Genomic DNA, 17659 nt, shown 5'->3' on the forward strand with positions numbered 1-17659 from the left:
AACTACTTTTTTACCTGCAGCAGTTGCGGAAGTCCGGTGAACGGAGGCGGGGCGTCGTTTAGCGTCAGGGAAGCACCCAGAGCACAACTACCTGCCTTTATAGGGTAACCACAGACAATGATTAGCTCAAGATTGCCTAGTAATCAAGAGGCTAGGAGACTACAGGCCTGCTCAAACCAGAAAGGAATACATTTCCATTCTGCTCCATAAAGTTGAAATTGAATATATTATATATTGAATAATACATGTGCAATGCTATACAGTGCATTCATACTCTTTGTTTCTCTCTCCAGTACTGTATAGGAGGAGGTGGATACTTCCCTGAACTGCCCCCTTATCAGTGTGGGGACTTCCCAGCATTTGACTGGGACAGACTGGAATTGGATCATGGCTGGAGCGCTTCCAAAGAGATGACTGAGGCGGCTGTTTTACTGTTCTACCGCTGATGGTAAAACTACATCATATTCATCTGACAATTACATTTTTAACATGGATATGAAAGTCACATTTACACAGAAAACAGACCTGATATTTCAGAATGTAATTTGAAATGAAGCCACACACCAGCAAATGGCATTACTGAACTTCATATGGAAATAAAATATAAAATGTTGCTTGTTGGAAGATTTTGAGAGCTGATGGTTATGTTGGTCTCATGGTCTGATGATCCACCACTTCAACAAGTTGTCCAAATTAAACAATAATACAATATATAATAATACAATAGTAATACATTATTGTCATAACTGGACTCAAGAACGTCACATGCAAGTTTTAGCTAATCATTCTCCTCAGTATATTGTGGGGAATATTTCTGACTTGGACCTTTTCATGTGACAAAAAAGGCAAAGGTGAGACGTGTGAGGTAAATATTGTGTTTAATAAACAAACATCAGTCAGGAAGACATTCATTATGTTTTCTGTGTCTGAGTGGTTAAATATTAATCAATTTGCACTTTGAGCCATAAGACGTCAACCAAGATTCATAAACAAGACATAAAGTAGTTGTGAAGTAAAGTAGTGATCGAGCTTTGACCAAAACACATCATATTGCAATCAACACAGGTAGGAAATAAATGCTTTAAAATCTTGATGCTGGTTCTGAAACTTGTCCTATATTTTAATGTAATATCTGATCAAAAAATACATGAATGTAAAAGCAGAAAGGAGATTACATTGAAGAGCAACAAGAATAATATTTAATATCAGGAGAATGTTGCTTTGACAAATTTCCAAATTTTGGTAGATGTATTTTAATGATTTGTGTGTGCATGAAATAATGGGTACCACTTTCTGAGCATCAAGTTTTGGGTTGCCAGGTTGTGGGAAATCCTCCTCCAACATGAAACTTTGATTTTCTCTTTAGTTTTTTAAAGGAGAGGTTCACAGTTTTTCAAGTCTGTCTTAAATCAATAGTCAGGTGCTCATATGAACATGTAATGAAACTATAATCAATCCTCCTCTTCATACTGACCATTGGAGGAAATCCACAGTACTTGTTTTGAGCAAAAATGTTTTAAGCCAGATCACGTGGATATCTTTCAAAGTTACAGTATTTTTAATACAAAATTCCCTCTTTATGTGTCCTTGTTAAGTGGGAATGAAAAGATAGTGTCAAAAAGAAGGAAATTAATAATAAAAAGGATGTAACTTTGGAAGATTTTCACTTGAATTGGCTAATTTGGATGACTGAAGTCTCGTATTACCTTTAGATGCACTTTTCAATGCATTTTTGCATTGAAGAAGGACTGTGACGTTTGTCCCCCATCACTTACATTGAAGGCACATTAAAACTGGATCTTTTAATGGCTGGTATGAACAGGAGGAATGTTTACAGCGAGCAAAACCTGTTTCAATGTTCATTTGGGCACCTGAATATTGTTTTAAGACAGACTGGATAAACTGTAAGCAGTCCCTCAAGGAGACTGTTTGACCGCTTACCTTCTGGAAAAGGGCTGCAGGGCATGTAGATCAAAATCACTTTATTAACATGTACAACTGCAGACTTGATGGATTATGGTAAGGACCCTTTATTAGTGATTTATTAACATTCATAACTGCAGGCAACCTTTGCTGATGGTTTATGTAAACATGATCATTTATTAATAACATACCAACATTTATAACAACAGACATGATGACTTATTAGAGTGACCCATAAGCAGTTATTTAGCAACATTTATAACTATATTGCTACCATAAAGAAGGACACAGTCATTGAATGGCAATGGGAACTTCTTATCTTAAAATGCTTTGGCAACAAGTCAGCCAGTCACCTGCAGTTGTACATGTGACTAAATCAATAATAAAGGGCCCTTACAATAATCCGTCAAGTCTGCAGTTATCAAAAACACATTACAAATGTAATGTTGTGATAGCCTGTTTATAAATGGATGAATGAATATTTTGGATGAGTTGTCCTGCAGCCCTTTTTCAGAAGGTAATTGATCAAACAGTCTATTACAGCAGCTTGCCAACTGAATTTAAGAGGTAACTGAAAATACAAAGGACATTTGATGCTGGAGGAGGATTTCCTACAATTGAATAACATACTCTAGTCTGTAGTAATAGGTACAAATATTCTTTTTTTTTTCACAGACATGTTATATCGTACTCTTTTGCTGTTGGTGGTTTTGGTGTCAGTGGAACATGCATCCTTTGCAGGACCAGGTAAAATAGAACATATATACTCAAGATACATATGCTAATTCACTGCTATTTCCAACAGTACATCACTGCTATCTAACTTTATTTTCAGTAAATGAGGAGCTCACCCACATAAATGTCATCAGAGATGTCAAGACAACACAGAACCTCACCAGGACAAACTTTGAACATTTGGAGAAACTGAGGAACAGATCCAGTTATGTTGCGAGGAGCTGTAAAGAGATGAGGGACAGATATAATGAACAGGAAGGTGAGCAGGCTATACCTGCAGGAGATGTTCATGCAGTACTTTGAAATTAAATAGACTTCTAATGCAATGGAAAATTAAACATCTAATTAAAGTTTAATAAATTAAATGTGTTGCAGTCCCCTCAAACACATGTTCTGAACAAATATTTTGTCATACAACTCACTAGCAGATGAATGGTAAAACAAAGGTGGGTATTGTTTTATATTATATTTAATATTTTCTAATATTTTCAGATGGGTTGTACTACCTGACCACTGCTAACGGCATGGTCTATCAGACTTTCTGTGATATGACCACTGCAGGAGGCGGTTGGACGCTGGTGGCGAGCGTCCATGAGAACAGTGTTTATGGAAAATGCACAGTGGGTGACCGCTGGTCCAGCCAGCAGGGCAACAATGCTGATGTGCCAGATGGAGACGGGAACTGGTCCAACAGAAACACCTTTGGAACAGCAGAGGGTGCCACTTCAGATGATTTTAAGGTACCGACACAGACATGCCACGTACAACAATATTCGCTTTTATAGGACACTGACAAATATTACTGTATTGAATGCCATGTAAAGAGAATCCTTTTCATGCACAAACAGTATCTTCTCAGTATTTCAGAAAATAGGTTAACTTAGACCTGAAAGTCCTTATTCTGTACAAAAATATTTTAAAAGCTCATTAGATGACAATTAGAGGTTTCAGCAGTCTGATTTAAACAAATCAAGTTGGTATCTTACCAGGTGCTGAGTAGAATCATATAGGGTTCTTTGGCTTGTCCCCATAGGAACAAGCCAAAGCTGGAACCTTTTAAAAAGGTTCCACCTGGAGCCCTTTTAGAAGGTTCTACCTAGAACCCAACAGAAAGAGTTATACCTAGAACCATATGTGAAAGGTTCCACCCAGAAAACCCTATGAGAAGTTCCACAGAGAACTCATCTATGGTGTAATGGTTTCACCCAGAACCCTCACTAGGGGTTCTTTCCAGAACCTTTTCACTCTCTAAGGGTTTCATTTCAAACTCACCTAGAGAGTTCCACCAAGAACCCTATTATATTTCAAGGGTTTCACCCAGAACCCTCTTGTCTTCTGAGGGTTCGATCAAGAACCACATTGTATTCTACAGATCAGGCAAAAAGTTACTGAATCCCATATATTGTATATTGTTGTCATCCAACATTTTAACAGTCTATGTTACAATTACCAATTTTTACAATTTTGACATTGAGAAAACATTCAAACAATTTTGAACGAGAAAAAAATGTATTTAAAAATCTTGGAAAAATGATGCATAAGGAGGGGAGACTCTCTGAGGATAAACCAACAAAACAGGAGAGGCTGTGTAGGTCCCGGCGGGGACAGGTCAAAAGTGAGCATAAGACCAGTGGAATCAGCAACATGACAAAGAGGACACAAACAAGCCAGGCACATCAGGCTGTCCTCAGCAGGTGAATTCATGTAATCTCCAGCAATAGTGACATAGCAGAGAGGGAAGAGAAAAAAAGACAGTTAGTAGCATCAATCCAAGGTATACTTACTACACCAGATGAAGCAATAGGCCATCTACAAACAACAGAGTAATGCATGGTCCAATGAGAGCAATCAGAGTATGGGCACATAATAATCGTAATAGCAGAACAGATTGAATAAGCCTGTCCTCCAACTCCTTTACTAAAAACCTTAACTGGCACACAAGGTGAAAGTGAGGGAACCCCACAAAGTTTTCACATTAATATATCTAAAATAGTCCACCTGTCACCATAAAAGTCCTTAGTTGGAATCAAGCTTGCTGAAATAAGATATCAGATTTAGCTTACCTTGATTCAGGTGATCATAAAATGTGTGAACAGTAATCACTATTGATATGTCACACCTGTTTTGTAGAGAAGGGCAGACCATGTGGTGCAATCCATAGGGAAGACATAGGGAAACCAGCTCTCAGCTCCCACATACTAACCCTGGCAGGGCAGCCAGCTCCCAGGCCCCACATACTAAATCCCAGCCTTTCCCCTGGGAGACTGGGGTTCAATTCTCAGCTCCAACACCCCTCCACTCTGTAGCCCTCCATCCCCCCCAGCCCTCCCACCATCCATAATAAAGGAAAAATAGATAAGGAGGGTCAACTGCTCACTCTCCTAGGAGAAAATAAAGGGCAATTTAATTAGGGCAATTGCCAGAGGTTGTAATCACGGTGGTCAAAACAAAACTGACATGGTGGCTCAGTGGGTAAGAGTACAGCAGTGCTATTTTGAAGAATGCGGGTTTAAGACACGATCTTCCCACCAGAGAGCACATCATGTAGCTACATTATATATATGCACTGTATTCTTACATTCTCACTCCTTATAAAAGCACCAGTTAAGTGTTGTTCATCATGAATTAGAAATTATTAAAAAAATGAAAATAAAAAAAATAAAAAAAGTCTTCAAAAGACAAATGCCTCACAACTCAACCCTCGTCTCTATGGTCTCTCCACAGCCTACAACACCTATACACGGTGTATCTCACATTAGAGGGTCTAACCAATTAACATAGTGTCGGTTCAATACAGGTACGCAATTAACTATTGTATGGCATGAAATGATGGTAAAGAAAGATTATGGCAGAACACAAGTAAACTGAATTGATCCAGATACATGTACATTTAAAAATACTATGTGAAATATGGGTAAACATTTGAATGTTTTAGGGTGAGGATCTTCTAATACCCATGCTTTCAGCAATCCTTGAAGAACTCTTTCTTCCAAAAAGGGTTTTTCAAAAGCAAATGGTTCTGGGTAGAATCTCAGCCCTTCAAGAAGAACCCTTTTGGAACCCTTACTTGTAAGAGTGTGAGTATGGAGGAGGAAAGATCACAGCAAGCAAAAACAGTTTCAATGTAAATGAACACCTGACTATTGTTTTAAGACGGGCTTCAAAAATTGTGAACCTGTCGTTCACTACACTGAGAAACATTGATTGTTCTTACTGTTGCATGCTGGGAAATCTTGAGGAGAGGCATAATGTCATTTATAAAAAATAACCTGAGTTGATGTTTTTGACATTCAATCTTTTGTCAGAATGTGACTTTTTCCGACACCACATTGCTGAATATCTCTTATATTTTATAATATTTTATATCAAATGATCAGATACAGTAACCTTATCCTTTTTTTCATCTCCCACACATTTTTTGACAAAATGTGTTCCTCATTTGCATTCAGGTGTGGGAACACGCTTGTAGATATTACTTTAAAGTTTTGGTTTGCTGTATGCTGCCCTTGGTGATTACTAACTCCACCTGCAAACCAGATAATCCACATTCCCCAAGAGACACATGTGGACTCAGTTTTTGTGACTCATTAGTCACTAGTTGGCAGATAACAGCGTTTTCTACTGTGCCCAGTTAGTGTCCATCCACTGTCAGAGGTATAGCAAGTCTCAAGATGGAATAATGAGCACTGTCTGTCATTTCATCATTTAACAATTGAAATGTGATCCAAAGCATGATTAGAGCTGTGATAATAGTGTACATTTTTACAGAATCCAGGTTACTATGATATAGTAGCAGAAGACATGTCTGTGTGGCACGTTCCCAACAACTTCCCACTGGAGCACTGGAAGCTGGCAGCCATCCTCCGCTACCACACTGACAACCACTTCCTCCGTCTGTACGGGGGGAACCTCTTGCAGCTCTTCAAGGTGACTTAGTCAGTAAGGAAGTAATTGTAAAGTAGTTAGACTACAGGAACTTCTAGCTCTTTATAACATGCTTTTCCTTTAGCAATATCCAGTGAGATACAACGTTGGCTCGTGCAGCAACAGAGGACCAGCTGTTCCCATTGTGTATGACCATGGAGACACAGAGTCCACCAGAAACTTATATGGACCCAATCCAAGAAGTAAGAAGCTTGTTTTTAAAGAAGAAGCTGTTTCACCATCATTATTGTGTATCAATCATTGTTACTTGTATTTATGGAAGAAAACATCTTTTTGAATGATATAAAAAAGTGATTAAGTAGAATTAGGGAACACAAATTGCATTTCAAATCATCTCTCTGCTGTCCACCAGCTGACATGTTTGTTAGATATCTTAGTGGATGGTTTTCAGAGGCAGCAGAAGTGAACTAAAATTGAAATTGGGGGGCCTAAAGAAAGACAACATTTGTAATACTTTGCAACCATTAATATGTAATTACATTTTCCAACAATTCATCACATTAATAGTATTTCTCAAAGGAATAGTTTTGGAAAACATGTTTGCTTTCTTGCTGAGAGTGAGATGAGCAGGTTGATACCACCAGTATCAGAGTATGTGGCTGTAGACAGGAAGCGATTAGCTTAGCTTAGCATAAAGACTTGAAACAGGGGGAAACAGCTAGCCTAGCTCTCACCAAAGTTAAAATATAATCTCCTTAATTAAAACTTTATCTATTTTGTTTAATTGGTACAAAGAGAAATGTAAAAACAACAATTTGTGGTTTAAAGGGGAGTTATGTGCTCAGAGCAGTGAGCAGTAAATCTGTTCCTTTTTAAAATAAATATATCTTGGTTGACTGTGAACCTTGAATTATAAAATTGTTAAGCAGCTAAAACAAGTTAACAACTGCCAGTTGTCAAAATATCAGAAATGGATTCTGTGTTTAGCAAAGTAGCCTATTAAATTGTTCCTTTTCTGTTTTTTATGAAAGGGGAGTTTGAAGCTGGTTTCATCACATTCAGAGCAATAAACAATGAACGTGCAGCCATGGCTATCTGCTCCGGAGTTAAGCCGACTGGATGCCACACTGAACATGTGGGTCTGAATCCATCATTGCTCTTCTGCATTATATAATATATGTGCAATGCTATACAGTGCATCCATACTCTGTGGTTCTTTCTCCAGTACTGTATAGGAGGAGGTGGATACTTTGCCCCTAATCAGTGTGGGGACTTTCCATCATTTGACTGGGACAGACTGGGACTGGAGCAAGGCTGGAGCGCTTCCAAAGAGATGACTGAGGCGGCTGTTTTACTGTTCTACCGCTGATGGCAAAACTGCATCATATTCATCTGACAATTACATTTTTAACATGGATAGGAGAGTCTGTGTATGTTGTAGCATATACATATATACATACATATATACATACATATGCATATACAAACAAAACTGCTATTGCAGAGTGTACTTTGAAATGAAGCCACACACCAGCAAATGGCATTATTGAACTTCATATTAAAAAAATAAATAAAATTTTGCTTGTTAGAAGATTTTGAGAGCCGATGGTTATGTTGGTCTGATGGTCCACCACTTCAACAAGTCGTCCAAATTAAACATAAAATACATCATTGTCATAACTGGACTGCAGAACATCACATACAAGCTTTTTCTGATCTGAAGACCCTATGAAGAAGAAAAAATAATTTGTCTGTCACTTTTGTTAAATACAATCAGATAAGGTTGGTTTGGTTTGGCCACAAACTTGTTTACGGTTAGGGAATTATCTTGGTCATGGTTTAAAAAATTAACCAATTCTGACTGTTGGTAAGAAACAGGAAATGAGATCTCGTCATTTTGTTGACCCGTCCATCCACCCTGACCTTGTTCCTCTGCTGAGTTTGTGGCTCTGTAACAATGATTTTCCCCTGAGTGTATGTGGAGTCTGTCCTCTTTCCAGGTATCCATAATGATGGAGGTCATGTGGCTCAGGTCCTATCTGATTTTGGCAGTACCTGGAAGTTGCTTAGTGTCCTGCCAATCAGATTCTCCATATATCAATCTATCATTATTGAGCTATCTATAAATCCTGTTTCTCCATTCTGTATTTGTCTAATTTTGCTTTCTAGGTCTATTCTGTACACACAGTATCTATTGCATGTCTGTCCATCCTGTGAAAGAAATCCCTCCTCTGCTGCTCTTCCTGAGATTTCTTCCATTTCTCCCTTTTATATGTTTTCATCAAAAACTGTTATTTCTGGGCATTTGCAGAAATGAGTGATGCTGTTTCTTTGGAGGGGACCATCTCAACACAGTCCAGACTGAAATATAAAGAATATAATTATTGGATGGATTACTAGCAAGTATTTACAGCAGCAGGATTCTGTATGTGGGATTGACTGAAAATTAACTACAATGCCCATGTTTACTGTAATGAAGAAACTTGTCAGCTAGTGCAACAATGGGCCTTAGTGATGTGTTTTTAATAGTTTTGGACAACAATTGAGGTCTAATCCATTGTTGGTTTTCTTTTCATGGGATTCATTGACAATAAGAAAATTATAGAATTTCACCAAACTTATCCTTTAATATAGCTTGACTGGACAAAAACTGGTCTTACACTTATGTGCATGCTCAAAAATTGAGAGGAGCATATGGGATCAGCAATAAAAATGTCAGATACGAAAGAAAATGTTCAACTAGAGAGAGAGAAGGTATGAAAACAGGTAAATGTGAGGATGAAGACAGATATTGAACAGTCCCTGCTGTATTCTTCATTTTATCCACAATATCTTTAAAGTCCCCCTGCACTCAGAAATGCGTTTTGCCGATTGTTACTCCAGTTGAATGTTTGAGCTTCACGGTGCAGAATGATGAATGTGCAGACTTAAAACATATCTGAAAAGGGGGGGAATATAAAGCACAATGCACGTGTGTAGAGGTGGGGGACATATTTATCTGTTACACAAGGCGCCCCTGTACAGTAGGAGCAGGAAGTTCTATATAACATACAGATCAGGATCCAAGTCTACGGTACAAAAACTTAGCAGCAACATGTTAACATCGGAGACCAGGGGGCTAACAAAGTAGTTTCATTTAGAGAAAGTCACAGTACTCTTTAAGCATAAATTTGTTAAAAAGGTGAAAACAGTTCTAAGGATCCTCTAGAGTCAATGCTACTCACAAGATCTGTGTGTGAAAGACATATGTAGGGAAATTATCTATATATTTACACTTTATTATAAAGACCTTCTGGTAATGGCACAGTACAAACTCTCAGGAAATGTAACAAAAATACACAATGTCTTCACGTCACATTTGCAGATTAAAATGTAACTAAGGTCTCCGGCAAGATCAATAGTTTCAAAAAAACAACTTCTCTTCAACCAAAATAAAGGACACCATTTTGTTAGTTCAGCTATCTTGACAGATTATGTCAAAAATACATACATACAAACATACAACATACAAAAATAAGGACAAATATAAATTAATATATATTAAAAGATTCAGATTGATACATGGGGGATCTACTGAATAAGTACAAGTATTTATGATACAAGGTTTCTCCTATAAATCACACGACTCACAGACAGGAAGCAGGAAGTTTACAGGAAGAGGTCAGCCATCAGTGACCGGTTAGGCCTCCAGGGAAGAGACAGTGGCACACCATTGGAGTCATCATGACCAACAAAAAGAAGTAGAATACAATAGTAGATTTTTTTTTTTTTAATTTTCGTGTCTGGTCATTTTCATGATCCATCCCTCATGGGACTATTGAGACACATTAACCTGCAACAAACCAAACATTCTGGCATGTTATCTACCATCATCTAACAGCACAATACATACATATCAGCCAAACATAAACATAAACATAAGCATCATCAAACTTACAATATAAACCTCCCACAAATAATGCTCCCGGATCCAGTACATAAACCATTTAAATCACTAATATAGATGTAAGGAAAAAGTCATCCCTTGTGTTTGTTTTTTTGTGTTTTTCTCCACTTAAAAAATAAGTCTCTTTTCATACAACAATACAATTCAACATCCCCACCAAGGAAGCATCAATCATCAGTTCAGCACTGACAAGGAAAGAAACTCTTTTTTTTGTTAGTTGTTTCAGTGTTTTTTAAAAAAACAAGGTTGGTGGGGGGAGGACCTGGAGGGTGGAGGGTTTTCTCAGGAGGACCTTGGACAAGGGGATACAGGGATCAAGTGAGACAGGCAGGAACACAAATTTATCTGGAGAGGAGAAAATCTGCTGAGGGTACTGTTTCTTTTTTCTTTTTTTTAAATGAGGAACACTTTCTGCAAAGGAGGAGCCGTCAGTGCACTGGAAGATGTATTTCCAGCGTTTGCTGCTGTTATGCCAACAATGACGGTAAAGCACACCCTCTTGTGTAATACTGCATAATTACACTCTGCAATAGCAAGTCTGTTTTGTGTGTATATGCAAGGCTACAATAGACAAACACTTTCTTATCCATGTTAAAAATGTAATTGTCAGATGAATATGATGTAGTTTTGCCATCAGCGGTAGAACAGTAAAACAGCCGCCTCAGTCATCTCTTTGGAAGCGCTCCAGCCTTGCTCCATTCCCAGTCTGTCCCAGTCAAATGCTGGGAAGTTCCCACACTGATAAGGGGGGTGTTCAGCGAAGTATCCACCTCCTCCTATACAGTACTGGAGACAGAAAGAACATGAATGTACTGTATAGCATTGCATATACACTATTTAATGTAGAAGAGCAATGATGGATTCAGACCCACAGTTTCAGTGTTGCATCCAGTAGTTGGCTTAACTCCAGAGCAGATAGCCATGGCTGCACGTTCATAATTTATTGCTCTGAATGTGATGAAACCAGCTTCAAACTCCCCTTTCATAAAAAACAGAAAAGAAGCAGTGAATTCAAAAAGCTACTTTCCTAAACACAGAATTCATTTCTGATATTTCAACAACTGTCAGTTAGGGGTGCAACAGATTGCAAAACTCACGGTTCAGATCGGATCATTTTTCAGATCAGCAAAGACAAAATAAAAAGGGTTGAGACAAATATAATTTTGCTTTCCATTTATTCTGCTACTTAGCTACTTAACAATCTTATAATTCAAAGTTCACTGTCTCCCAACATTTACTGGTATTAAAAAGGAATAGATTTACTGTTCACTGCTCCAAGCACATAACTCCCCCTTAAACCACAAATTGTTAGTTTTACATTTCTCTTTGTACCAATTAAACAAAACATATACCGAGTTTTAATATGGGAGCTTATATTTTAACTTTGGTGAGAGCTAGGCTAGCTGTTTCCCCCTGTTTCAAGTCTTTATGCTAAGCTAAGCTAATTGCTTCCTGTCTACAGCCATTTACTCTGATACTGGTGGTATCAACCTTCTCATCTCACTCTCAGCAAGAAAGCAAACATGTTTTCCAAAACTATTCCTTTGATAAATACTATCAATGTAATAAATTGTTGGAAGATGTAATTACATATTATAGTTTCCAAAGTTTTATAAATGTTGTGTTACTTTAGGCCCCCTGATATCAACTGATATTATTTAAACTTCTCTGTGTCTCGAGAATTCATATCTGCTGCTTCTGAAAGCCATCCACTGAAATATCTAACAAAAATGTCAGAGATGATTTGAAATGCAATTTGTGTTCCCTAATTCCACTTAATAACCTTTTTACATTATTCGAAAAGATATTTTCTTCCATAAATACAAGTAACAATGATTGATACACAATAATGATGGTGAAACAGCTTCTTCTTTATAAATGAGCTTCTTACTTCTTGGATTGGGTCCATATAAGTTGCTGGTGGACTCTGTGTCTCCATGGTCATACACAATGGGAACAGCTGGTCCTCTGTCACTGCACGAGCCAACGTTGTATCTCACTGGATATTGCTAAAGGAAAAGCATGTTATAAAGAGTTAGAAGTTCCTGTAGTCTAACTACTTTACAAGCACTTCCTTACTGACTAAGTTACCTTGAAGAGCTGCAAGAGGTTCCCCCCGTACAGACGGAGGAAGTGGTTGTCAGTGTGGTAGCGGAGGATGGCTGCCAGCTTCCAGTGCTCCAGTGGGAAGTTGTTGGGAATGTGCCACACAGACATGTCTTCTGCTACTATATCATAGTAACCTGGATTCTGTGAAAATGTACACTATTATCACGACTCTAATCATGCTTTGGATCACATTTCAATTGTTAAATGATGAAATGACAGTGCTCATTATTCCATCTTGAGACTTGCTATACCTCTGACATTGTATGGACACTAACTGGGCACAGTAGAAAACGCTGTTATCTGCCAACTAGTGACTAATGAGTCACAAAAACTGAGTCCACATGTGTCTCTTGGGGAATGTAGATTATCTGATTTTCAGGGGTGGCGTTAGTAAGCACCAAGGGCAGCATACAGCAAACCGAAACTTTAAAGTAATCTACAAGCCTGTTCCCACACCTGAATCCAAGTGAAGAATACATTTAATGAAAAAAATGTGTTGCAGATGGAAAAAAGGATAAGGTTACTGTATCTGATCATTTGATATAAAATATTATAAAATATGAAATATTCAGCGATGTGGTGTCAGAAAAAGTCACATTCTGACAAAAGATTGTACATCAAAAACATCTTGACTCTCTTTTATAAATGACATTATGCCCCTCCTCATGCAGCATTTCTGTACCGGCACCTTAAAATCATCTGAAGTGGCACCCTCTGCTGTTCCAAAGGTGTTTCTGTTGGACCAGTTCCCGTCTCCATCTGGCACATCAGCATTGTTTCCCTGCTGGCTGGACCAGCGGTCACCCACTGTGCATTTTCCATAAACGCTGTTCTCATGGACGCTCACCACCAGCGTCCAGCCGCCACCCGCAGTAGTCATGTCACAGAAAGTCTGATAGACCATGCCATTAGCAGTGGTCATGTAGTACAACCCATCTGAAAATATTAGAAAATATTAAATATAATATAAAAAAATACCCACCTTTGTTGTGTGATTGCTGAAAGCACACATTGTTCTTCGCATTCTTTCTTCTTTTTATTATTCCACATTCCATACGTTTTTTGGCCCTTTTCAACTGCTTCATACTTTGTGCTATAAAAACCATTCAACTGTCAATCTGTGCAACTCATTCAGCAGATGTGTGCTTGTATTTTTCTGAAATGTAACATGTTTCAGCGATTTTATATAATTTTTTAAAACATTAAAATTTATAATGGCTCTATCTATCTATGGGAGGAAAAGTCCAACTGAGTTGGAGTCTTTGTCACTTTGGCACTCAACTGCTCGAACGTCCCCTATCCTACAGACGCCATTTGAACTATAAAATGTTCACAAATCTCTTTAAGCCAAAAGTCAGGGGTTTTACAGACGTTGTCAGGTCTCACCAGTGTGTCATGATCAAGCACAGTGGAGAGCACAGATCATTTTAGACCAGAAAGAAATATCTAACAGGTCTCACCCCCACAGTTTTAACTCCTCAAGCACATATCTTGCCTCAATATGTTACCACAAGACTCCTCTCTCTCAAAATGTAAGTACATTTCACATAGGACTTATAGTTTTTGAGATCTGAACCTTAATTGATAGAGAGTCCCTGTCATGTTCTCATTGACTGCAATACAGTCTGCGGGCTGTGTATGTCCTCTCACTCCAGTTTTTTAAACTTACAGATTCTCTCTTCCTTCAAACACTTTTTACACATATCATTCATTCTCATGGTAAGCTAGTCTTGCTTTCATGAATGATGTACAAATCTCTGGGCTCAAAGCTATAGTTTGAGACAAAATGCACATTGATATGCTTGTTAAATACATCTCTTTCTGTCATTAAAAGCATGTCCGAGTAGTCCAGTGGTTTAAGATCACATTAGAGTTCCTTTGAGAGCCAAAGACTGAGAGTTCGAACCCTGCTTAGGGCAGAACTCAGTAGAGTTGAAGGTGAAAAACTGCAGGTGTCCTCAATCTGCTTATTGAGACTATAACTGATAAATTTCATGCAATTGAAAGACTAAATACCAAAATCTGAGTAGGTTTTGTTGTGTTATGTGTTAGCTCAGTGCATAGTTTGCTTGACTTATACACATGAGGGTATAGGTTCAATTCCACCTGTAGCTGATTTTACTATTGGTAGATTTTTCAATAGAATTCAGCTTCCAGTAATGCAATCTAAATCAGCTTTCAGCAATCACGTGCAATTTCTACAGAAATTGCATTTTCTAGTTTCGATTTATTATTCATCTGCTGGTGAGTTGTATGATAAAATATTTGTTCAGAACATGTGTTTGAGAGGACTGCAACACATTTAATTTATTAAACTGTAATTATATGTTTAATTCTCCATTGCATTAGAAGTCTATTTAATTTCAAAGTACTGCATGAACATCTCCAGCAGGTAAAGCCTGCTCACCTTCCTTTTCATTATATTTGTCCCTAATCTCTTTACAGCTCCGTGCAACATAACTGGATCTGTTCCACAGTTCCCCCAAATATTCAGAGTCTGTCTTGGTGAGGTTCTGGGTTGTCTTGACATCTCTGATGGTGTTTATGTGGGTGAGCTCCTCATTTGCTGAAAATGAAGTTAGATAGCAGTGATGTACTGTTGGAAAGAACAGTGAATTAGCATATGTAGGAAATATCTTGTGTGTATGTGTTCGATTTTACCTGGTCCTGCAAAGGATGCATGCTCCACTGACACCAAAACCACCAACAGCAACATAATATGATATAACATGTCTGTGAGAAAAAACAGAATACATATATTTAAACATTAAAGAACCATATTTGTACCTGTTACTACAGACTAGAGTATGTTATTCAATTGTAGGAAATCCTCCTCCAGCATCAGACTTCCTTTGTCTTTTCAGCTAGCTCTTTAATTCAGCACAGAGGTCAGACTTACCGCTGCAATCTTAGGTTGAAGTCTGAGAGAGCGTTGCTTGATCTTTTATACTTTATGGATAGAGAGTATACCACAGCTGGTGGCTCTTTATTAGTGATTTATTAACATGTACAACTGCAGGTGACTGGCTAACTTGTTGTTGAGGCATTTTAAGATAAGAAGTTCCCATTACATTCTTGTATTACCTGTTTTTGAAGAAGGAGCAGCTGCTAAATGATCCACCAACACCAAAACCACCATCAGCAAAACTATATAACATCCCTGTGACATTAAAGATGCTTTATATCATCCCATAAACACCTGATACAACACTAATAAGTAAATAGTAAGTTGTTATAGCACAATCTGTCAGAATATGAATTTAACACCTCTGCCTGAAGGGGATTTTAAATTTGGAAAACTGCTTAGAAAACAAATGGTAATATTTTTGTGTTTTCCTTCACTTTTGTTGTATTTACTTCCTCACATTGATGTTGCTCATAATGAATCAGGTCTCTGCGGCAAAGAAAGAAGAAAGATGTTACTTATTTTGTCTCTGGTGGTTTGATGGGGGATAACACATCACTGTATGCTCTATAAATCAGAGGGTGAACAATTTACAGTTTTAAAGTATAAAAGGGCTGTGTTTACTGTGCCATTGGTGTTCAAGTTTCTTTTGATTTCCTGTGTTACACAACTGTGTATCAAAAAAGACATCAGGTTTCAAATATATATCCAATAAAAGAATCAGAAAAAAATGTTTGGAAAACAATATTAATATCAGAATCAGACTCAAGAGGAGACAGAGTCTGAATTCTTGGTTTAAATCAGAAGCTAAATTGCTTAAACCAAATTAGAATTGGAGAATTATGAATTATTTAAATATCAATAATTCATAGTTATCTTGCATCCAGCCCCTCTCTGTTTTTTCATTATAACTGTATTTATGTACAGTACATATGTTTGTTCTTGCTGTCTGTCCTCATTAGTTGTCGTTATTGTGAACAATAAAGTTCCTGACTAAACAACTAAATATATAAACTGTTCAGAAAGATGTTTGGTGGCACAATTCTTCTCACTTAACTGCACTACTGGTAAGTCTCAAATGAAACATGGTCAATGGAAACCTGATTAAAGGTAATGTACTGTAAAATAACCAGCATTTAATATATGAATGTTTTTATTTTTGCTTAACATGCTTTAGACCTTTTTACATACAGCAAATGTCTGATAAGCATCAAAACATCTGAAACAAAAGCCAGAGATTTACAGATCTTATCAAATGGTTCATCAATGAGAAACATCAATTCAGTTAAGAATATCTGCAGGTTTATCATCAATATGATATGATATTAGATCTACGGCACACTGAGAGAAGCAGATTTTGTAGATATATAATGACAATAGTGACAATGCATTTTCTGGATCACAACTGTATTAAGTGCGATGAAAACAAAGGGCCACATGCACAGTTTTTGCAGTGTAAGGAGCAGTTAGTAATTCCACTGGATTTCAGTCTTTTTCCAAATTTAACAATTAATATGTCTAAACAAAACACTGTCAGCATGTAGCTGCAGCCAAGACATTATATATTATTTTCTGTATCAATAATCACACACCCGTAAAAATCCTAATATTCAAACCCTGTCATATATATTCACAAAAAGTCTTAGAGCTACAGTGAATACAGTACAAAACAGTGGGTTGTAATGTCTTAAAAGCAACATTCTCTGGGTCCAAAAAGTTGGATCCAAATCATGACAATGCAAGTTTTGTTCCTAGTTCCTAGATAGACACATCGCCTCCTATATTTAAAAATACTGAATAAAGTGTGAAATTAAACTGAATTTGTTTTTCTTTCTTATGGAAATTTGTGAACCCGAAGAAAATTCAAGATCCATGTTAATAACAGCAAGAAAATGAAGATGAACATAAAAAATGGATAGTTTGTGAACAATTTTGATGGCAACATAATATCTGCAAGTGCCATTTCTAGTCAATGAAGCAGCAGAGGAAATATTCAGCAGTTTTACTTCTTACTACACTCTCTACTAAAAGCTATAATCAATGTGCTCTCAAAAGGTAACACCTGGGCAAGATCAACATTTTGAAAACAAGCTCCTACCTCAATAATACTGCAAACTGTAACCCTGTGATGTAAATTCTGTCCTAGTTTGAAGGAC

General features: G+C 37.4%; 2 protein-coding genes across 2 annotated transcripts; one reads left to right on the forward strand and one right to left on the reverse strand.

Annotated features, from left to right (window-relative positions):
• Positions 1-34: 34 nt before the first annotated feature.
• LOC121905154 (intelectin-like) lies at positions 35-7960 on the forward strand. The gene is made up of 9 exons (XM_042423176.1): positions 35-104; positions 294-448; positions 2599-2670; positions 2759-2917; positions 3151-3398; positions 6427-6585; positions 6668-6785; positions 7575-7678; positions 7769-7960. The coding sequence occupies exons 3-9, from the start codon at positions 2601-2603 to the stop codon at positions 7910-7912; spliced, it is 1002 nt and encodes a 333-aa protein (XP_042279110.1). The 5' UTR covers positions 35-104; positions 294-448; positions 2599-2600; the 3' UTR covers positions 7913-7960.
• Positions 7961-11079: 3119 nt separating this feature from the next.
• LOC121885873 (intelectin-like) lies at positions 11080-15314 on the reverse strand. Its single transcript, XM_042395664.1, has 7 exons — positions 15260-15314; positions 15006-15164; positions 13287-13534; positions 12581-12739; positions 12381-12498; positions 11362-11468; positions 11080-11275 (listed from the first exon to the last, which is right to left on the reverse strand). The coding sequence occupies exons 1-7, from the start codon at positions 15312-15314 to the stop codon at positions 11123-11125; spliced, it is 999 nt and encodes a 332-aa protein (XP_042251598.1). The 3' UTR covers positions 11080-11122.
• Between the last annotated feature and the right edge of the window lie 2345 nt (positions 15315-17659).

Source organism: Thunnus maccoyii, chromosome 2, assembly GCF_910596095.1.
Source record: "Thunnus maccoyii chromosome 2, fThuMac1.1, whole genome shotgun sequence".
In the NCBI taxonomy this organism is placed as follows: domain Eukaryota; kingdom Metazoa; phylum Chordata; class Actinopteri; order Scombriformes; family Scombridae; genus Thunnus; species Thunnus maccoyii.